The sequence below is a fragment of the Ranitomeya variabilis genome, chromosome 1 (assembly GCF_051348905.1).
Source record: "Ranitomeya variabilis isolate aRanVar5 chromosome 1, aRanVar5.hap1, whole genome shotgun sequence".
In the NCBI taxonomy this organism is placed as follows: Eukaryota; Metazoa; Chordata; class Amphibia; order Anura; family Dendrobatidae; genus Ranitomeya; species Ranitomeya variabilis.
Window position 1 is genome coordinate 390,510,525 of NC_135232.1, and position 14,438 is coordinate 390,524,962.

General features: G+C 43.6%; 1 protein-coding gene across 3 annotated transcripts in view; it reads right to left on the bottom strand.

Annotated features, from left to right (window-relative positions):
* Positions 1 to 9,661: 9,661 nt before the first annotated feature.
* Positions 9,662 to 14,438, bottom strand: part of TJP2 (tight junction protein 2) — a 155,457-nt gene continuing 150,680 nt past the window's right edge. For all 3 annotated transcript variants that reach the window (XM_077249082.1, XM_077249083.1, XM_077249084.1), the window contains 2 exons: positions 10,907 to 10,992; positions 9,662 to 10,809 (listed from right to left, as the gene is read on the bottom strand). In XM_077249082.1, the coding sequence (XP_077105197.1) occupies positions 10,644 to 10,809; positions 10,907 to 10,992 (252 nt within the window). In that variant the 3' untranslated portion in view covers positions 9,662 to 10,643. The remainder of the gene's footprint in view (positions 10,810 to 10,906; positions 10,993 to 14,438) is intronic.

Sequence of the window (14,438 nt, forward strand, 5' to 3'; positions counted from 1 at the left end):
TCCTCCTACTTGGCATACTGTCTCCTCCTGGCTGTTACCCTCACACTACTCAGTATCTATTATGTGTCCACTCACACTTTCATCCCCCCATACTGTCTGCACACATTTCTAATAGCCTCCTTCTGTACATCCCCCCCCTGCTAACATACCCCTTTGCTCTCTCCATATTTCCTCCTCACACATTCCCCCCTCACACATTCCCCCGACTCCCCATACTGTCCTCACACATCCCATCACCGTTGCTCCCAGTACTGTCAGCACACATTTTTCCCCTCGCTACTGTGTCCACCCCCATCTCCCCACTCACCCCCACAGAATATATCCACTGCCCTTCCGATAGAATAAATCCATCCCCTTCCACAGAATAAATGCACCCTGCCCCACACATGCTAAATAAATTCCAGCCCCCCCCCCCACGTACACACTGAATAAATCCCCCACACACACTGAATAAATCCCCCCACACACTGAATAAATCCCCCCCCACACTGAATAAATCCCCCCCCACACTGAATAAATCCCCCCCCCCACACTGAATAAATCCCCCCACATACTCCCCATAAACCCACCCCACGCTGAATCTTCGGTGTCTTCAGCTCCACAGCACAGGAGCACTTCCCACCAAGTCTCTTCTTTCTCCTGCGCGCCGGATAGTGACGTCAGCAGCGTGATCACATGACTTGATCACGCTGCTGGCGTCGCTCTGACCCGGCAGTCAGAGCCTCAATTGTACTCGCAGCTGGTAGATGTCTGCGAGTACAATTGATCTCCGGGAGCCGGCGCGCTGCAGCTTCTCTGTGCCGGCTGTCAGCTTGACAGTCGGCACAGAGAACAGCTGACTCCCGTTCCCCGCGGCACACCCGACCATGTGTCGCGGCACACTAGTGTGCCGCGGCACACTGGTTGAAAAACACTGGTCTAGAGGACTGGAGTTGAGAAACACTGATTTAAAGAGACAGTGTACCTGTGTATACCTCTGTGTGCAGCCACAATATATATTTCACACAGTCACCATCAATCTTTGATCATACCTATACTGGACAGCCTTCTCTTCAGTTTTTAATTTCTCATATATTTCAATATATGCATATTATGTATCTATTCTGTTTGTTTCCATTTTTACATAGGGTTTATACTCCTTGTTTAATGATGGGTATATTGTATCAATCAACAAACCTGTATACATTATGCTTTGATATTTTATTTTACTTTTTGTATACATTATACTCATCTTTTTCAGGCCACAGTCTGCAGATGACCGAAACATTGTCCATTGTCCATCTTGGAGCTTTATTCTGACACTTCGGTAATACTGTATATACAGTCATGGCAGAAAATATTGCAACCCTTGAAATTCTTCCAGAAAATGTTTGCAATTACAAATTTTTGTTATACACAAAGTTCTTGGCAACTTCCAAAATTGTGGGTAAACAACTTTGTTTCAAGCATGTGATGCTCATTCAAACTCACTTGTGGCAAGTAATGGATGTGGGCACCATTAAAATAACACCTGAAACCAGATAAAAAGGCGACAAGCTGACTCAATCTTTGCACTGTGTATCTGTGAGTGCCGCACTAAGCACAGAGAACAGAAAAAGGAGAAGAGAACTATCTGAGGACTTGAGAACCAAAATTGTTTAAAAATATAAACAATCTCAAGATTACAAGTCCATTTCCAGAGATCTTGATATTCTTTGGAGATGATCAACCCATGGCACAGGAGCTAATCTGCCTGGACTTGGAAGGCAAAGAAAAATAGTTGAAATGTTGCAACGCGAGATAGTCCGGATGGTGGATAAGCAGCCCCCAAAAAATCAAGCTGTTGTGCAGTCTTAGGGCTCATTTCCACATGCGAGGCACACGTCCGTATCTCGCATGTGGAAACCAAGCTCTGGCGCCGGCACTTTGGAGCGGAGCTGTGCAGCTCCATGTGTTCCTATGCAGCCGCACGCTCCGCTCTGGAGTGCCGGCTCCACAGCTTGGTTTCCACATGCGAGATACGGACGTGTGCCTCGCATGTGGAAATGAGCCCTTAGAGTGGATTAGTGTCAGCGCAAACTATTCGTCGACATTTGAGTGAAATGAAACGCTATGACAGGACCTGAGTAGTTGGTGGATCTGACTCACTCTGGGTAGTGGTCAGAATACTAGGAGTAGCAGTGGAGATAAGCACAAACTCCACAATGATGACCAAAGGTCTGACACACCTTGATCCATTCAGCCATAAATTGGGACAAAGAAACAGCCTCTACAGGAAGGGGGGGGGAGGGAACACTCTCTGTAGGTCATGGGTGAAGATGGGCAAGTACAAGCAGCGCAGGGCACAAAAAGTTGGCTCAACAGAAATTTGCGCTTACATGACGTGCAGGTAACATGGTTCCTGATGGACTGCCATTCTTTGTACTCTCTGGGGGGACAGACATAAAGGAGAGATAGGGACAGTGTGATAGAGAGGAAGGATTAGGCACAAGCTGGAGCCCAGAAAGAGAGAATATGTGGGAGCCTAGCTGGGGGAACAGAAGCCAGGGCTTACTTGGAGTCCTGGCTCCAGCAGGATGTTTTTGCATTTTTTGTCAGAACCAACATCAGACTACGGGATTACCAGTGAAGCCAAATTGTAGGACTAGGCCCTCTCAGGAGCACTCAGATATGAGAAAGCACACAGGTTGCGAGCATATGCAATTCTGTTTAATGCCCTGTATGCAGTTTTCTTATACCATTTACAGTCAAAAGGAACATTGCATGGAAAGTTCCCATTGGAAGTTGCACCAGCAGCCCTCTTCTCAGAAGTAGGTCATGATAACTTTTAGCTATCTTGCTTTTCCCAGTATACTACCCATAGCACACAGTTTCTTAGAACACCACAAATGAGATGAGAAAATATTAGACCACATATAAAATCTTAAACAAAATTTCAGACTAGTTAATATTGCACAAAATATAAACTGGGAAAAATATTAACCCTTCTATATCAGGAGTACCTGAACAACAGGATGTGCTACAAAGACCAGATAAACAGTGTTTAAAATAATAGCAGTCCAATAGACTAACCCGAATAATCACCGATTTTGGCATAAATTATATTACCACATGTCAAACAATTTATCAACTGGTGCAGTAGATTCTAATAAAAACCAACAGAATCAGCATAAGGCCATGTTCACACTTTGCGGGTGACCTCTGCGGGTTCTCCCGCAGCGGATTTGATAAATCTGCAGAGCAAAACCGCTGTGGTTGTCCCTGCAGATTTATCGCGGTTTGTTCCGCGGTTTCCGCTGCGGGTTTCCGCCTATACTATTGATTGATGCTGCATATGCAGCAATATGCAGCATCAATCGTAATGTTAAAATAAAAAAAAAGTTTATATACTCACCCTCTGACGTCCCGATCTCCTAGGCGCTGCACCCGGCGGTCCGGTTCCAAAGATGATGTGCGAGAAGGACCCTTCGTGACGTCACGGTCATGTGACCGCGACGTCACGGTCATGTGACCGCGACGTCACGGTCATGTGACCGCGACGTCACCGCAGGTCCTGTTCGCACAGCAACTCTGACCGGACGGCCGCGTGCAGCGCTGAGAGGTGAGTATAACATGATTTTTTATTTTAATTCTTTTTTTTACACACAAATATGGTTCCCAGGGCCTGGAGGAGAGTCTCCTCTCCTCCACCCCGGGTACCACCCGCACATTATCCGCTTACTTCCCGCAACGTGGGCACAGCCCCATGCGGGAAGTAAGCGGTTCAATGCATCCCTATGGGTGCAGAATCGCAGCGATTGTGCACAAAGAAGTGACATGCTGCGGGTTTTAAACCGCTGCGGTTCTGCACGGTTTTTCCCGCAGCATGTGCAGAGCGGTTTGCGGTTTCCATAGGGTTTACATGTAAATGTAAACGCAATGGAAACTGCTGCGGACCCGCAGCATCAAAATCGCGGCGGTTCTGCGGTAAAAAAGTGTGAACATGGCCTTAATGATCTGCATGTTTTTGAGTCTGTGTATTAGAGTAATCAAATGAAAGGAGATATGTTCAACATAATAGCAGTGTGGAGTTCAATTAAAGAAGTCACTCATTCTGTGAAGAAACAGGTGAATCAGCTGTTTTGAATAGCTTACATGTGCCTCTAACAGCTGTGGGTGAAATCGCGCTCCACCAGCAGCTTTTAACTAGTTAAATGCTGCTGTCAATCTCCCGCCCATCGGTGACCCTGTGACATGATATGATCATTGCCTGTATGTAGCAGAGCCGATTGGATTATGGCAGCTTCTAGTCTCCCATGTAGACTATAGAAGCATTCCAACAGTAAAAAAAAAAGTTTATATATTTTTATTTAAATTTTTTTTCAATATTTTAAAGTGTTCAAATCACCCCCTTTTCTCTCCATTCAAAATAAATAAAAAATCAAACATGCACATATTTGTTATTGCCGCGTTCAGAATCGCCCGATATATCAATATAAATTTAAAAAAAAAGAAAAAAGAAAGAATTAACCCGATCGCTAAACGGCGTAACGAGAACAAAAGTCAAATGCCAGAATTACGCTTTTTTGGTCGCCACAATATTGCATTAAAATGCAATAACGGGTAATCAAAAGATCATATCTGCACCAAAATGATATTAAAAATGTCAGCTCAGCATGCAAAAATTAAGCCCTCACCCAACCCCAGATTACGAAAAATGGAGACACTATGGGTATCAAAAATGGCACAAATTGTAAAAAAAAAAAAAAAAAAAAAAAAAAATTTGGAATTTTTTTTCACCATTTAAATTAAAAAAAAAACAAAAAAAAAAACGACATATTTGGAGTCTATGAACTAGTAGTGACCTGGAGAATCATAATGGCAGGTCACTTTGACCATTTAGTGAACATGGGGAAAAAATAAAAAAATGTGGGACTGCACTTTTTTTTGCAATTTCACCACACTTGGAATTTTGTTCCTGTTTTCCAGTAGGCGATATGCAGGGTCGGACTGGGGCACCGGAGAATCCTCCGGTGGGCCCCGCCCCCAGCCCCTGCCCTGCATGCTCATAGCTGCGGGGAGCAGTGCGCACTTTATTGTATAGCCGGCATCGGCTGGCAGACTGCACAGGTGATGGGAAGTGCAGGAGCAGCTCCTTCACATCACCTGCTGTCGGCTTCCATTACTCTGCCAGGAGAGCTGGGTGTGCATGCTGACCCTCACTTCAGCCAGCACAGTCAGCGGAACAGCTGACTGTGAGGCTGAGTGAGAGGAGACAGGCACACACTGACCCGCAGTCACCTGTTTCCTGTGCTGCATCTCTCTGCTCCTCTTCAACAAAGCACTGGACAGCAGTGTAAACAATGATTGGCTGCAATTCAGCCAATCAGCGTTAGATTTCTTTGTGTGACCTCACAGCACAGCTCAGGCAAGGATCTATGCTGCGATTGGTCAGCTATCCTGCCCAAGCAGCACACAGCACTGCCAAATATTGTACAGAGGAGCTGAGGGATAGCTGCAGTCAGTGTGACTAAGGCTACTTTCACATTAGCGTCATGTGACGCACGTCGCAATGCGTCGTTTTGGAGAAAAAAACGCATCCTGCAAAGTTGCCTGCAGAATGCGTTTTTTCTCCATAGACGCATTAGCGACGGATTGCCGTGCGACGGATGCGTCGTGTTTTGGCGGACCATCGGCACAAAAAAATGTTCCATGTAACTTTTTTTGTGCGTCGTGTCCGCCATTTTCGACTGCGCATGCGCGGCCGAAACTCCGCCCCCTCCTCCCTGGACATTACAATGGGCAGCGGATGCGTTGTAAAACTGCACCCGCTGCCCATGTTGCGCTACATTAACACACTGTCCGTCGGGCCGACGGTTTGCGACGGCCCGTACTGACGGACTAGTGTGAAAGTAGCCTAAGTAAATAACTATATGATGCCTGCACCCTGACTAGATCTCCAGCCACAGAGGCAGTTAGGGGAGGGGGTTCCATGCAACCTAAAGGTGACACAGGGGAGGGGGCCCACAGTAATATTCTAATTTTCTTGCGGGCCCCCTCCCCTATTGTGTCAACGATCTCTATTTTACTGTGGCTCCCCTTTCCCTCTCTGAGCAAGCCCATAGCAAATTAGAGGTGAAATAGTGGGGGAGGGGGCCCACAGCGTATCAGGTGACACAGTGGGGGAGGGGGCCCACAGCATATTGCGTGACACAGTGGGGGAGGGGGCCCACAGCATATTGCGTGACACAGTGGGGGATGGGGCCCACAGGAAAATAGAGGTGAAACAGTGGAGACGGGGGTCCTCAGGTAATTAACACCTTTACGACATCAGCCTTAAATGTATGGCGCGTGTTAAATGCCACTGTAAATCTCTGACAGCAGCATATAACACATGCCAACATGCGTGTGCATCATTCTCTCACCCATTGGCGCCCATGATGTGATCGTGGGTCGCCTATGGGTTGTAATGACAGCCAGGGGTCTTCTTTCTGTGGCCAGGCTTTAAAGGAGACCGTGAATTCTGCTATATGCAATGATGCTGTGGCATCACTGTATATAATAGCACATGTGATCGGATGATCGCATCTTCATGTCCTCTAAGGGGGCTAACTGTACCAGTGAAAGGTAACAAAAAAATTAAAAAAAATTCCTAAAAGTTCAAGTCACCCCTTTTCATCACATTGAAAATAAAGATTTAAAAAATAAAAAACAACACATTTGGTATTGCTGGCTTCAGAAAAGTCCGATCTATCAAACTATAAAAAAATTTACCCGATCAGTAAACACCGTAAACAGAAACAACTCAAGAACGCCAAATGTCCTTTTTTTTCTGTTCGCCACAATTCCACAAAAAAAAGCCTCATCTATCCCAGAATCGTACTAATAAAAACAATGTCTCGCCCCCAACAAAAAGCTATCATACAGCCTCCCTGTGTGTAATAAAATACGCAGCAGTTGCCTCGTTGCTTCTGTCTTCTTCATTGCAGTGAAATATGGCCACCGGTAAGTATTTTACTACACACACTGGACCTAAATTACTGCTCTCCTCTGTAGTGTAGTATATAGAGGATCTGTCAGCTCTCCTGTGTGGTGTAGTATATAGAGGATCTGTCAGCTCTCCCGTGTGGTGTAGTATATAGAGGATCTGTCAGCTCTCCCGTGTGGTGTAGTATATAGAGGATCTGTCAGCTCTCCCGTGTGGTGTAGTATATAGAGGATCTGTCAGCTCTCCTGGGTGGTGTAGTATATAGAGGATCTGTCAGCTCTCCCGTGTGGTGTAGTATATAGAGGATCTGTCAGCTCTCCTGGGTGGTGTAGTATATAGAGGATCTGTCAGCTCTCCTGGGTGGCGTAGTATATAGAGGATCTGTCAGCTGTCCCATGTGGTGTTGTATATAGAGGATCTGTCAGCTCTCCCGTGTGGTGGAGTATATAGAGGTTCTGTCAGCTCTCCTTTGTGGTGTAGTATATAGAGGATCTGTCAGCTCTCCTGTGTGGTGTAGTATATAGAGGATCTGTCAGCTCTCCTGTGTGGTGTAGTATATAGAGGATCTGTCAGCTCTCCCATGTGGTGTAGTATATAGAGGATCTGTCAGCTCTACCGTGTGGTGGAGTATATAGAGGATCTGTCAGCTCTCCTGTGTGGTGTAGTATATAAAGGATCTGTCAGCTTTCCCATATGGTGTAGTATATAGAGGATCTGTCAGCTCTCCTGTGTGGTGTAGTATATAGAGGATCTGTCAGCTCTCCAGTGTGGTGTAGTATATAGAGGTTCTGTCAGCTCTCCTGTGTTGGTGTAGTATATAGAGGATCTGTCAGCTCTCCTGTGTGGTGTAGTATATAGAGGATCTGTCAGCTCTCCCGTGTAGTGTAGTATATAGAGGATCTGTCAGCTCTCCTGTGTTGGTGTAGTATATAGAGGATCTGTCAGCTCTCCTGTGTGGTGTAGTATATAGAGGATCTGTCAGCTCTCCTGTGTGGTGTAGTATATAGAGGATCTGTCAGCTCTCCCGTGTGGTGTAGTATATAGAGGTTCTGTCAGCTCTCCTGTGTGGTGTAGTGTAGTATATAGAGGATCTGTCAGCTCTCCTGTGTGGTGTAGTATATAGAGGATCTGTCAGCTCTCCCGTGTGGTGTAGTATATAGAGGATCTGTCAGCTCTCCTGTGTGGTGTAGTATATAGAGGTTCTGTCAGCTCTCCCGTGTGGTGTAGTATATAGAGGATCTGTCAGCTCTCATGTGTGGTGTGGTATATAGGATCTATCCTGTGTGGTATTTTTAAATAACTGCATGGTGGGCCCCAAGAATGATTCTTCTCTCATGGGCCCAAGGTACTCCAGTCCAACGCTGGCGATATGTTAAAACCAATGTTGTCGTTCAAAAGTACAACTCGTCTTGCAAAAAACAAACTTTCACATGGCCACTTTGACAAAAAAAAAATAAAAAAGTTATGCACTGGGAAGAAGGAGAGAAAAAATGAAAAATGCAAAACCAAAAATACCTCTGGTCATTAAGGGGTTAAAGAGAAATGAATAATCACTGTTCCCCCCCATGCCCATAATCCCTCCCATGTCTATGCACTGAAGCTGGCGCCAAGAGGTGGAAGGGCTGTGGAAGTGGGGGGCAGTGAACACTCACCTTCTTTAACAGCAGGCACATGGTTAGCCGCAGCCGCCGGCTCCTGAAGGCTGGGCGATGTGTGCTCACTATTACAGAGAATCAATATTCACTGCTCCCCACGCCCATGGGAGTGGAGATCAGTGAATATTCATTCTCTTTAGTAGAAAATAGTGCAGGAGAGAGCATGCACGATGCTGGGCAGTGTCGTGCAGTAAATACCCGCCCACAGCCCAATCACTCAGCGCTAGTGGGTCCCGCCTTGGTGGTGCCGGGGTCAGCTTCCAATTCCAATGACATCAGAGGAGATCAGAGGTTGATGCAGACAGGCGTCACGTGAATGGGATGAACAGACAGCCATTGTGCCGCTCACAGGTACATTTGGAAACGCAAGGTATTTGAAGAAAGCCTAATTTCCAAGCTTTAAATCAATCTGCCCTCTACACAATGCAGTGGACAACCTCTAAGTAAAAAAGGGAATGGCAGTAGAGCTCGGCAATGTAAATTCTAGGCTTACAATCTTATTTCTCCAAGGTAACTGCTCCCATACAATTAATTTTCATTTCAGTTGTTCCCATACAATCAATTTTTTCTCAATTCAGACTTCTACCACCAAAAATCTGGCCCCAATATGGGAACCAAGTTTGTACCCAGCTATTTATAAGTGGCATATTGGGAAAACAAGTTTCCTATTGAAATGTTATGTTGATTAAATGTCTCAAATCAGGGAGTTCTATCCTAGTTTCGTAACTGTACATTCATCCAACTAAAATTTCTAGTCTATGGGCAATGAACTAATTTCAAAAATGAATTGTTACTAAGCCTTGCCAATGCCCAAGTGCCACTGTACAAATAAAGTACATTATAGACTACATTTCCATAATCACAATTATGAAAAACTGGTGTGATCAAATAAAATTCAGGATATATTTGAAAGTTGTGCGACCCAGTTCGAATGGACGACTTGTAGGTAGGTGCATCTATTACCATTGTGTATATAAGAGAAGATCAGTAAAAGAAAAACATGTAAAATAATTGAATTGGAAAAATTACACTCTGTTCATGAGTTTACAAGTCAGACAGCTGCAATTTAAATAGTTTATTAATGACAATAAGAGAGAAATAAGGAAAAACAATAAACAGGCTAAGCATGTCCAACCTGGATGTAACAGGCAAAATTGCTTTAAGGGTATGTGCCCACGATCCGGAACAGCAGCGCTTTGGACTCAGATGACAAAACGCTGCCTTCTAGGTTACAAGCACAGTGGATGGGATTTATAGAAATTCCGTGCCCACTGTGCTTCTATTTGACGCAGTGTAAACTCACCCACTGTGTTTGTTTACAAGCTGCAGCATGCCAATTATTCGCAGCAAAGACACTGCATAGTCTCACCCATAGCCATTGATTAGACTGTTCAATAAACGCATGCGGATGTACCTGCGGGATTAGAGCGCTTTTTGAAAGCAGTGAAAATACGCTGCGTCCAAAACGCTGCTATATCCTGATCGTGGGCAAATAGCCTTAGAAGCCCAATCAGTTGAGAAAAGTAACTTTTTTTTATTTTTATTTTTTTTTTTAAGTCCGAATTTTAAGGTGATTTTAAATTAATGTAACAAAAGACATTCTCAAAAAAGGCACTTGTTAAAATTCTTTGTTGAAATGTTGTTATAAAGCAGGATATTTGTGGTCATCCCTCACAAGGACAGCAAGTCTGACAATGCCTGTCATATATATTTAGTTTTACGAATGCAAATTAGTACAAATTAACAAAAAAACGAAACTTTGCACCATAAAATAACATTCTCTGATATTTGCACTGGACCAAAAACACACAATATAGTTGATTGTGGTTCACTAATACAACAGTCTGCAAATGAAAGGGTCTTGAATATATGACAAACATAGAAACCAAGTAGAACAAAGAGTGCAAAAAATCAAACATGTTTCTACTAAAAAAAACCCATCAAATTTAATGTAAAAAGATATCTATATTCTTCTATTTACTTAAAAAGGACTGTACATTAACCCGATGGATACACTGTATCGCTAGTTTTGGAGAAGAAGTTCACAATTCAGTATCTCTGTATTTTGTTGGCTGGGCATAAAACCCTCGCCTTGACTGGTCGGACAACTGGCGTCGATATTCTTCTTCCTCTTCGTCACTGCCATAACTTCCTTTCTTGTCCAAGTATGACCAAGCAGGTGGTTTCTGGGGCTCTGGAGTACGGGAACTTTAAGGAAAAAAAACATATATTGATCTTCTACTAAAATACCGAACAGACTTGATACTAAATGCATCTGTTTTGCATTGAATTAAGTCTCCGTTACCTCGTTGGTTGAGGTCGATTCTGTTCAGGTTTCTGCGGCTTTATAGGCACAGCATAGATATCGGGAAGTTTCTGTGCCAGTTCCAGCTGCAGGACCAGAAAAACAATGTTTTAGCTTTCACACAAGAATGGAACTATTACAAAGTCTGCGCAAAAGGTGGTTAAAGTACCAGTAATGGAAACAATGACACTGATTAAAAGACATGCATTTATCTATAAAACCTGCGAAAGAATGTACAGGGAGGCCACCAGGTATATATGCTCTGCATTGCCCACCTAAAATTTTAACCCCTTTCTGTGCTTGGAAGGAATAGTACGTCCGAGGACCGAATTCCCGCTTTGATGTGAGATCCGGCGATGAGCCCGCGTCAAAGCCGGGACATGTCAGCTGTTTTGTACAGCTGACATGTGCCCGCAATAGCGGACAGTGGAATCGCGATCCACCCGCTGCTATTAACTAGTTAAATGCCGCTGTCAAACACGGACTATAGGTCACCTAACGACCTCTATGGTTGTTGATGCCAGATTGCTGTGAGCGCCACCCTGTGGTCGGCCCTCAAAGCAATGCTGTAATTCAGCTACATAGGAGCGATCTGAGCATCGCTCCTATGTAGCAGAGCCGATCAGGCTATGCCAGCTTCTAGCCTCCCATGGAGGCTATTGAGGCATGGCAAAAGTAAAAAAAAAAAATGTTTAACCCCTTTCTGCCAGCTGACGGAATAGTACGTCAGCTGGCAGATCCCCTGCTTTAAGGTGGGCTCCGGCGGTGAGCCCACCTTAAAGCCGCGACATGTCAGCTGTTTTGTACAGCTGACATGTGCACGCAATGAACGCGAGCGGAATCGCGATCCGCCCGCGCCCATTAACTAGTTAAATGCCGCCGTCAAGCGCTGACAGCGGCATTTAACTAGCGCTCCCTACCGCGCGGCCGGAAGTGCTCACACTGCTGACCCCCGTCACATGATCGGGGGTCAGCGGTGCATTGCCATAACAACCAGAGGTCTCCTTGAGACCTCTATGGTTGTTGATGGCCGATTGCTTTGAGCGCCACCCTGTGGTCGGCGCTCAAAGTACACCTGCCTTTCTACTACATAGAGGTGATCTGTACTTCACCTCTATGTAGCAGAGCCGATCGTGTAGTGCATGCTTCTAGCCTCCTATGGAGGCTATTGAAGCATGCCAAAATTACAAAAAAAAAGTGTTTAAAAATATAAAAAAAATAAAGAATATATAAAAGTTCAAATCACCCCCCTTTCGCCCCAATTAAAATAAAACAATTAAAAAAAAATTAAACATACACATATTTGGTATCGCCGCGTTCAGAATCGCCCGATCTATCAATAAAAATAAAGGATTAACCTGTCTGCTAAATGGCGTAGCGAGAAAAAAAATCAAAACGCCAAAATTAAGTTTTTTTGGTCGCCGCGACATTGAATTAAAATGCAATAACGGGCAATCAAAAGAATGTATCTACACCAAAATGGTATCATTAAAAACGCCAGCTCGGCACGCAAAAAATAAGCCCTCAACCGACCCCAGATCATGAAAATTGGAGACACTAGGGGTATCGGAAAATCGCGCAATTTTATTTTTTTTTTTTAGCAAACTTTGGAATTTTTTTTTCACCACTTAGATAAAAAATAACCTAGACATGTTAGGTGTCTATGAACTCGTAATGACCTGGAGAATCATAATGGCAGGTTAGTTTTAGCATTTGGTGAACCTAGCAAAAAAGCCAAGCAAAAAACAAGTGTGAGATTGCACTTTTTTTGCAATTTCATCACACTTGGAATTTTTTTCCCGTTTTCTGTTACACGGCATGGTAAAACCAATGGTATCGTTCAAAAGTACATCTCGTCCCGCAAAAAATAAACCCTCACATGGCCATATTGATGGAAAAATAAAAAAGTTCTGGGTTTGGGAAGGAGGGGAGCGAAAAACGAAAACACGGAAAAAGCTCCGGGGGTGAAGGGGTTAAAAAAATAAATAAAAAATAAACGTTCAAATCACCCCCCTTTCGCCCCATTCAAAATAAAACAATTTTAAAAAAAATCAAACACACATATTTGGTATCGAGGTATTCAGAATCGCACGATCAATAAAAAAAAGGATTAACCTGATCACTAAGTGGCGTAGCGAGAAAAAAATTCAAAACGCCAGAATTACGTGTTTTTTTTGGCGCCGTGACATGGCATTAAAATACAATAACGTGCGATCAAAAAACTGGATTTGCACTAAAATGGTATCATTAAAAACGTCAGCTTGGCACGTAAAAAATAAGCCCCCACCCAACCCCAGAACACGAAAAATGGAGATGCTAAGGGTATCGGAAAATTGCACAATTTTTTTTTCTACTTCGATAAAAAGAACCAAGACATGTTTGATGTCTATGAATTCGTAATGACCTGGAGAATCAAAATAGCAGGTCAGTTTTAGCATTTAGTAAACCCAGCAAAAAAGCAAAACAAAAAACAAGTGTGGGATTGCACTTTTTGCAATTTCACCGAACTTGGAATTTTTTCCCATTTTCTAGTACACGACATGGTGAAACCAATGGTATCGTTCAAAAGTACAACTCATCCTGCAAAAAATAAGCCCTCACGAAGGCTCACATGGCCATATTGACAGAAAAATAATAAAGTTATAGCTCTGGGAAGAAGGGGAGCGAGAAACGAAAACAGAAAACGCTCCGGGGGTTAATGTAAAACTGGAAGGTAGCTTTAAATAGTGTCAATTATTAACAGGAGCTGCCACTACTAGAAGGCTATGTCAGGTAGGTATGTATATCACACATACATGCTTTGGCCCCACAAAGAAAAATAAAGAATCTAGTAGTGTCTTGCAAATATCAGGGTGTCAAACATATTAATTAATTAAGACAACTGAATAGAGATGACCAAATGTGCCAAGATTCAAATATGCCATATTGTGCACATTTTAAAGGGAAATTCAATTCGCAGGGAAGTTATTTTATGCAAATTCAATGTTCCTCATTATGCTTTGGCGTCAGAGTATAATAAAAATAAAAAATGTTAAAAAAATAAATACATACGGTAACTTGTCCCACTGTCCTGGTAGCCCACCATCCGGTCTTCTGCACCTCTTATTTTCTCCTTCCCAAGGATACTCTTTGGCCCCTTCACTCCATGCAGTTGCTTCTGGCTCAGTGACACTGAATCACGCGAGTGATGGCAAGGCGCAGAGTGACATCAGTGGTCCGGAGTAAATAGGTCAAAGAGTATGAACATAAGAGGGAAGAAGAGGGTATGAAGAGTTCAGCGGACTGCAGGACAGGCAAGTCATTTTTTTTTATTTAACCATTTGCTTGGCATTCTACAGTACAGCAAAATGGTAGCCGCAGCAATTTGTGCATAGTGAACTGCAAAAAAAACGTATTCTGGGAAAACAAATTTTCTCATACTCTTCATCCAATTTTAATGTAAATTTGCATAGTATTAAAGCTTAAAAAGTCTTTCATTTTTACTGCAATATACTGTGACAAATAATAGAATGGGATTTTACGAAACTGATCG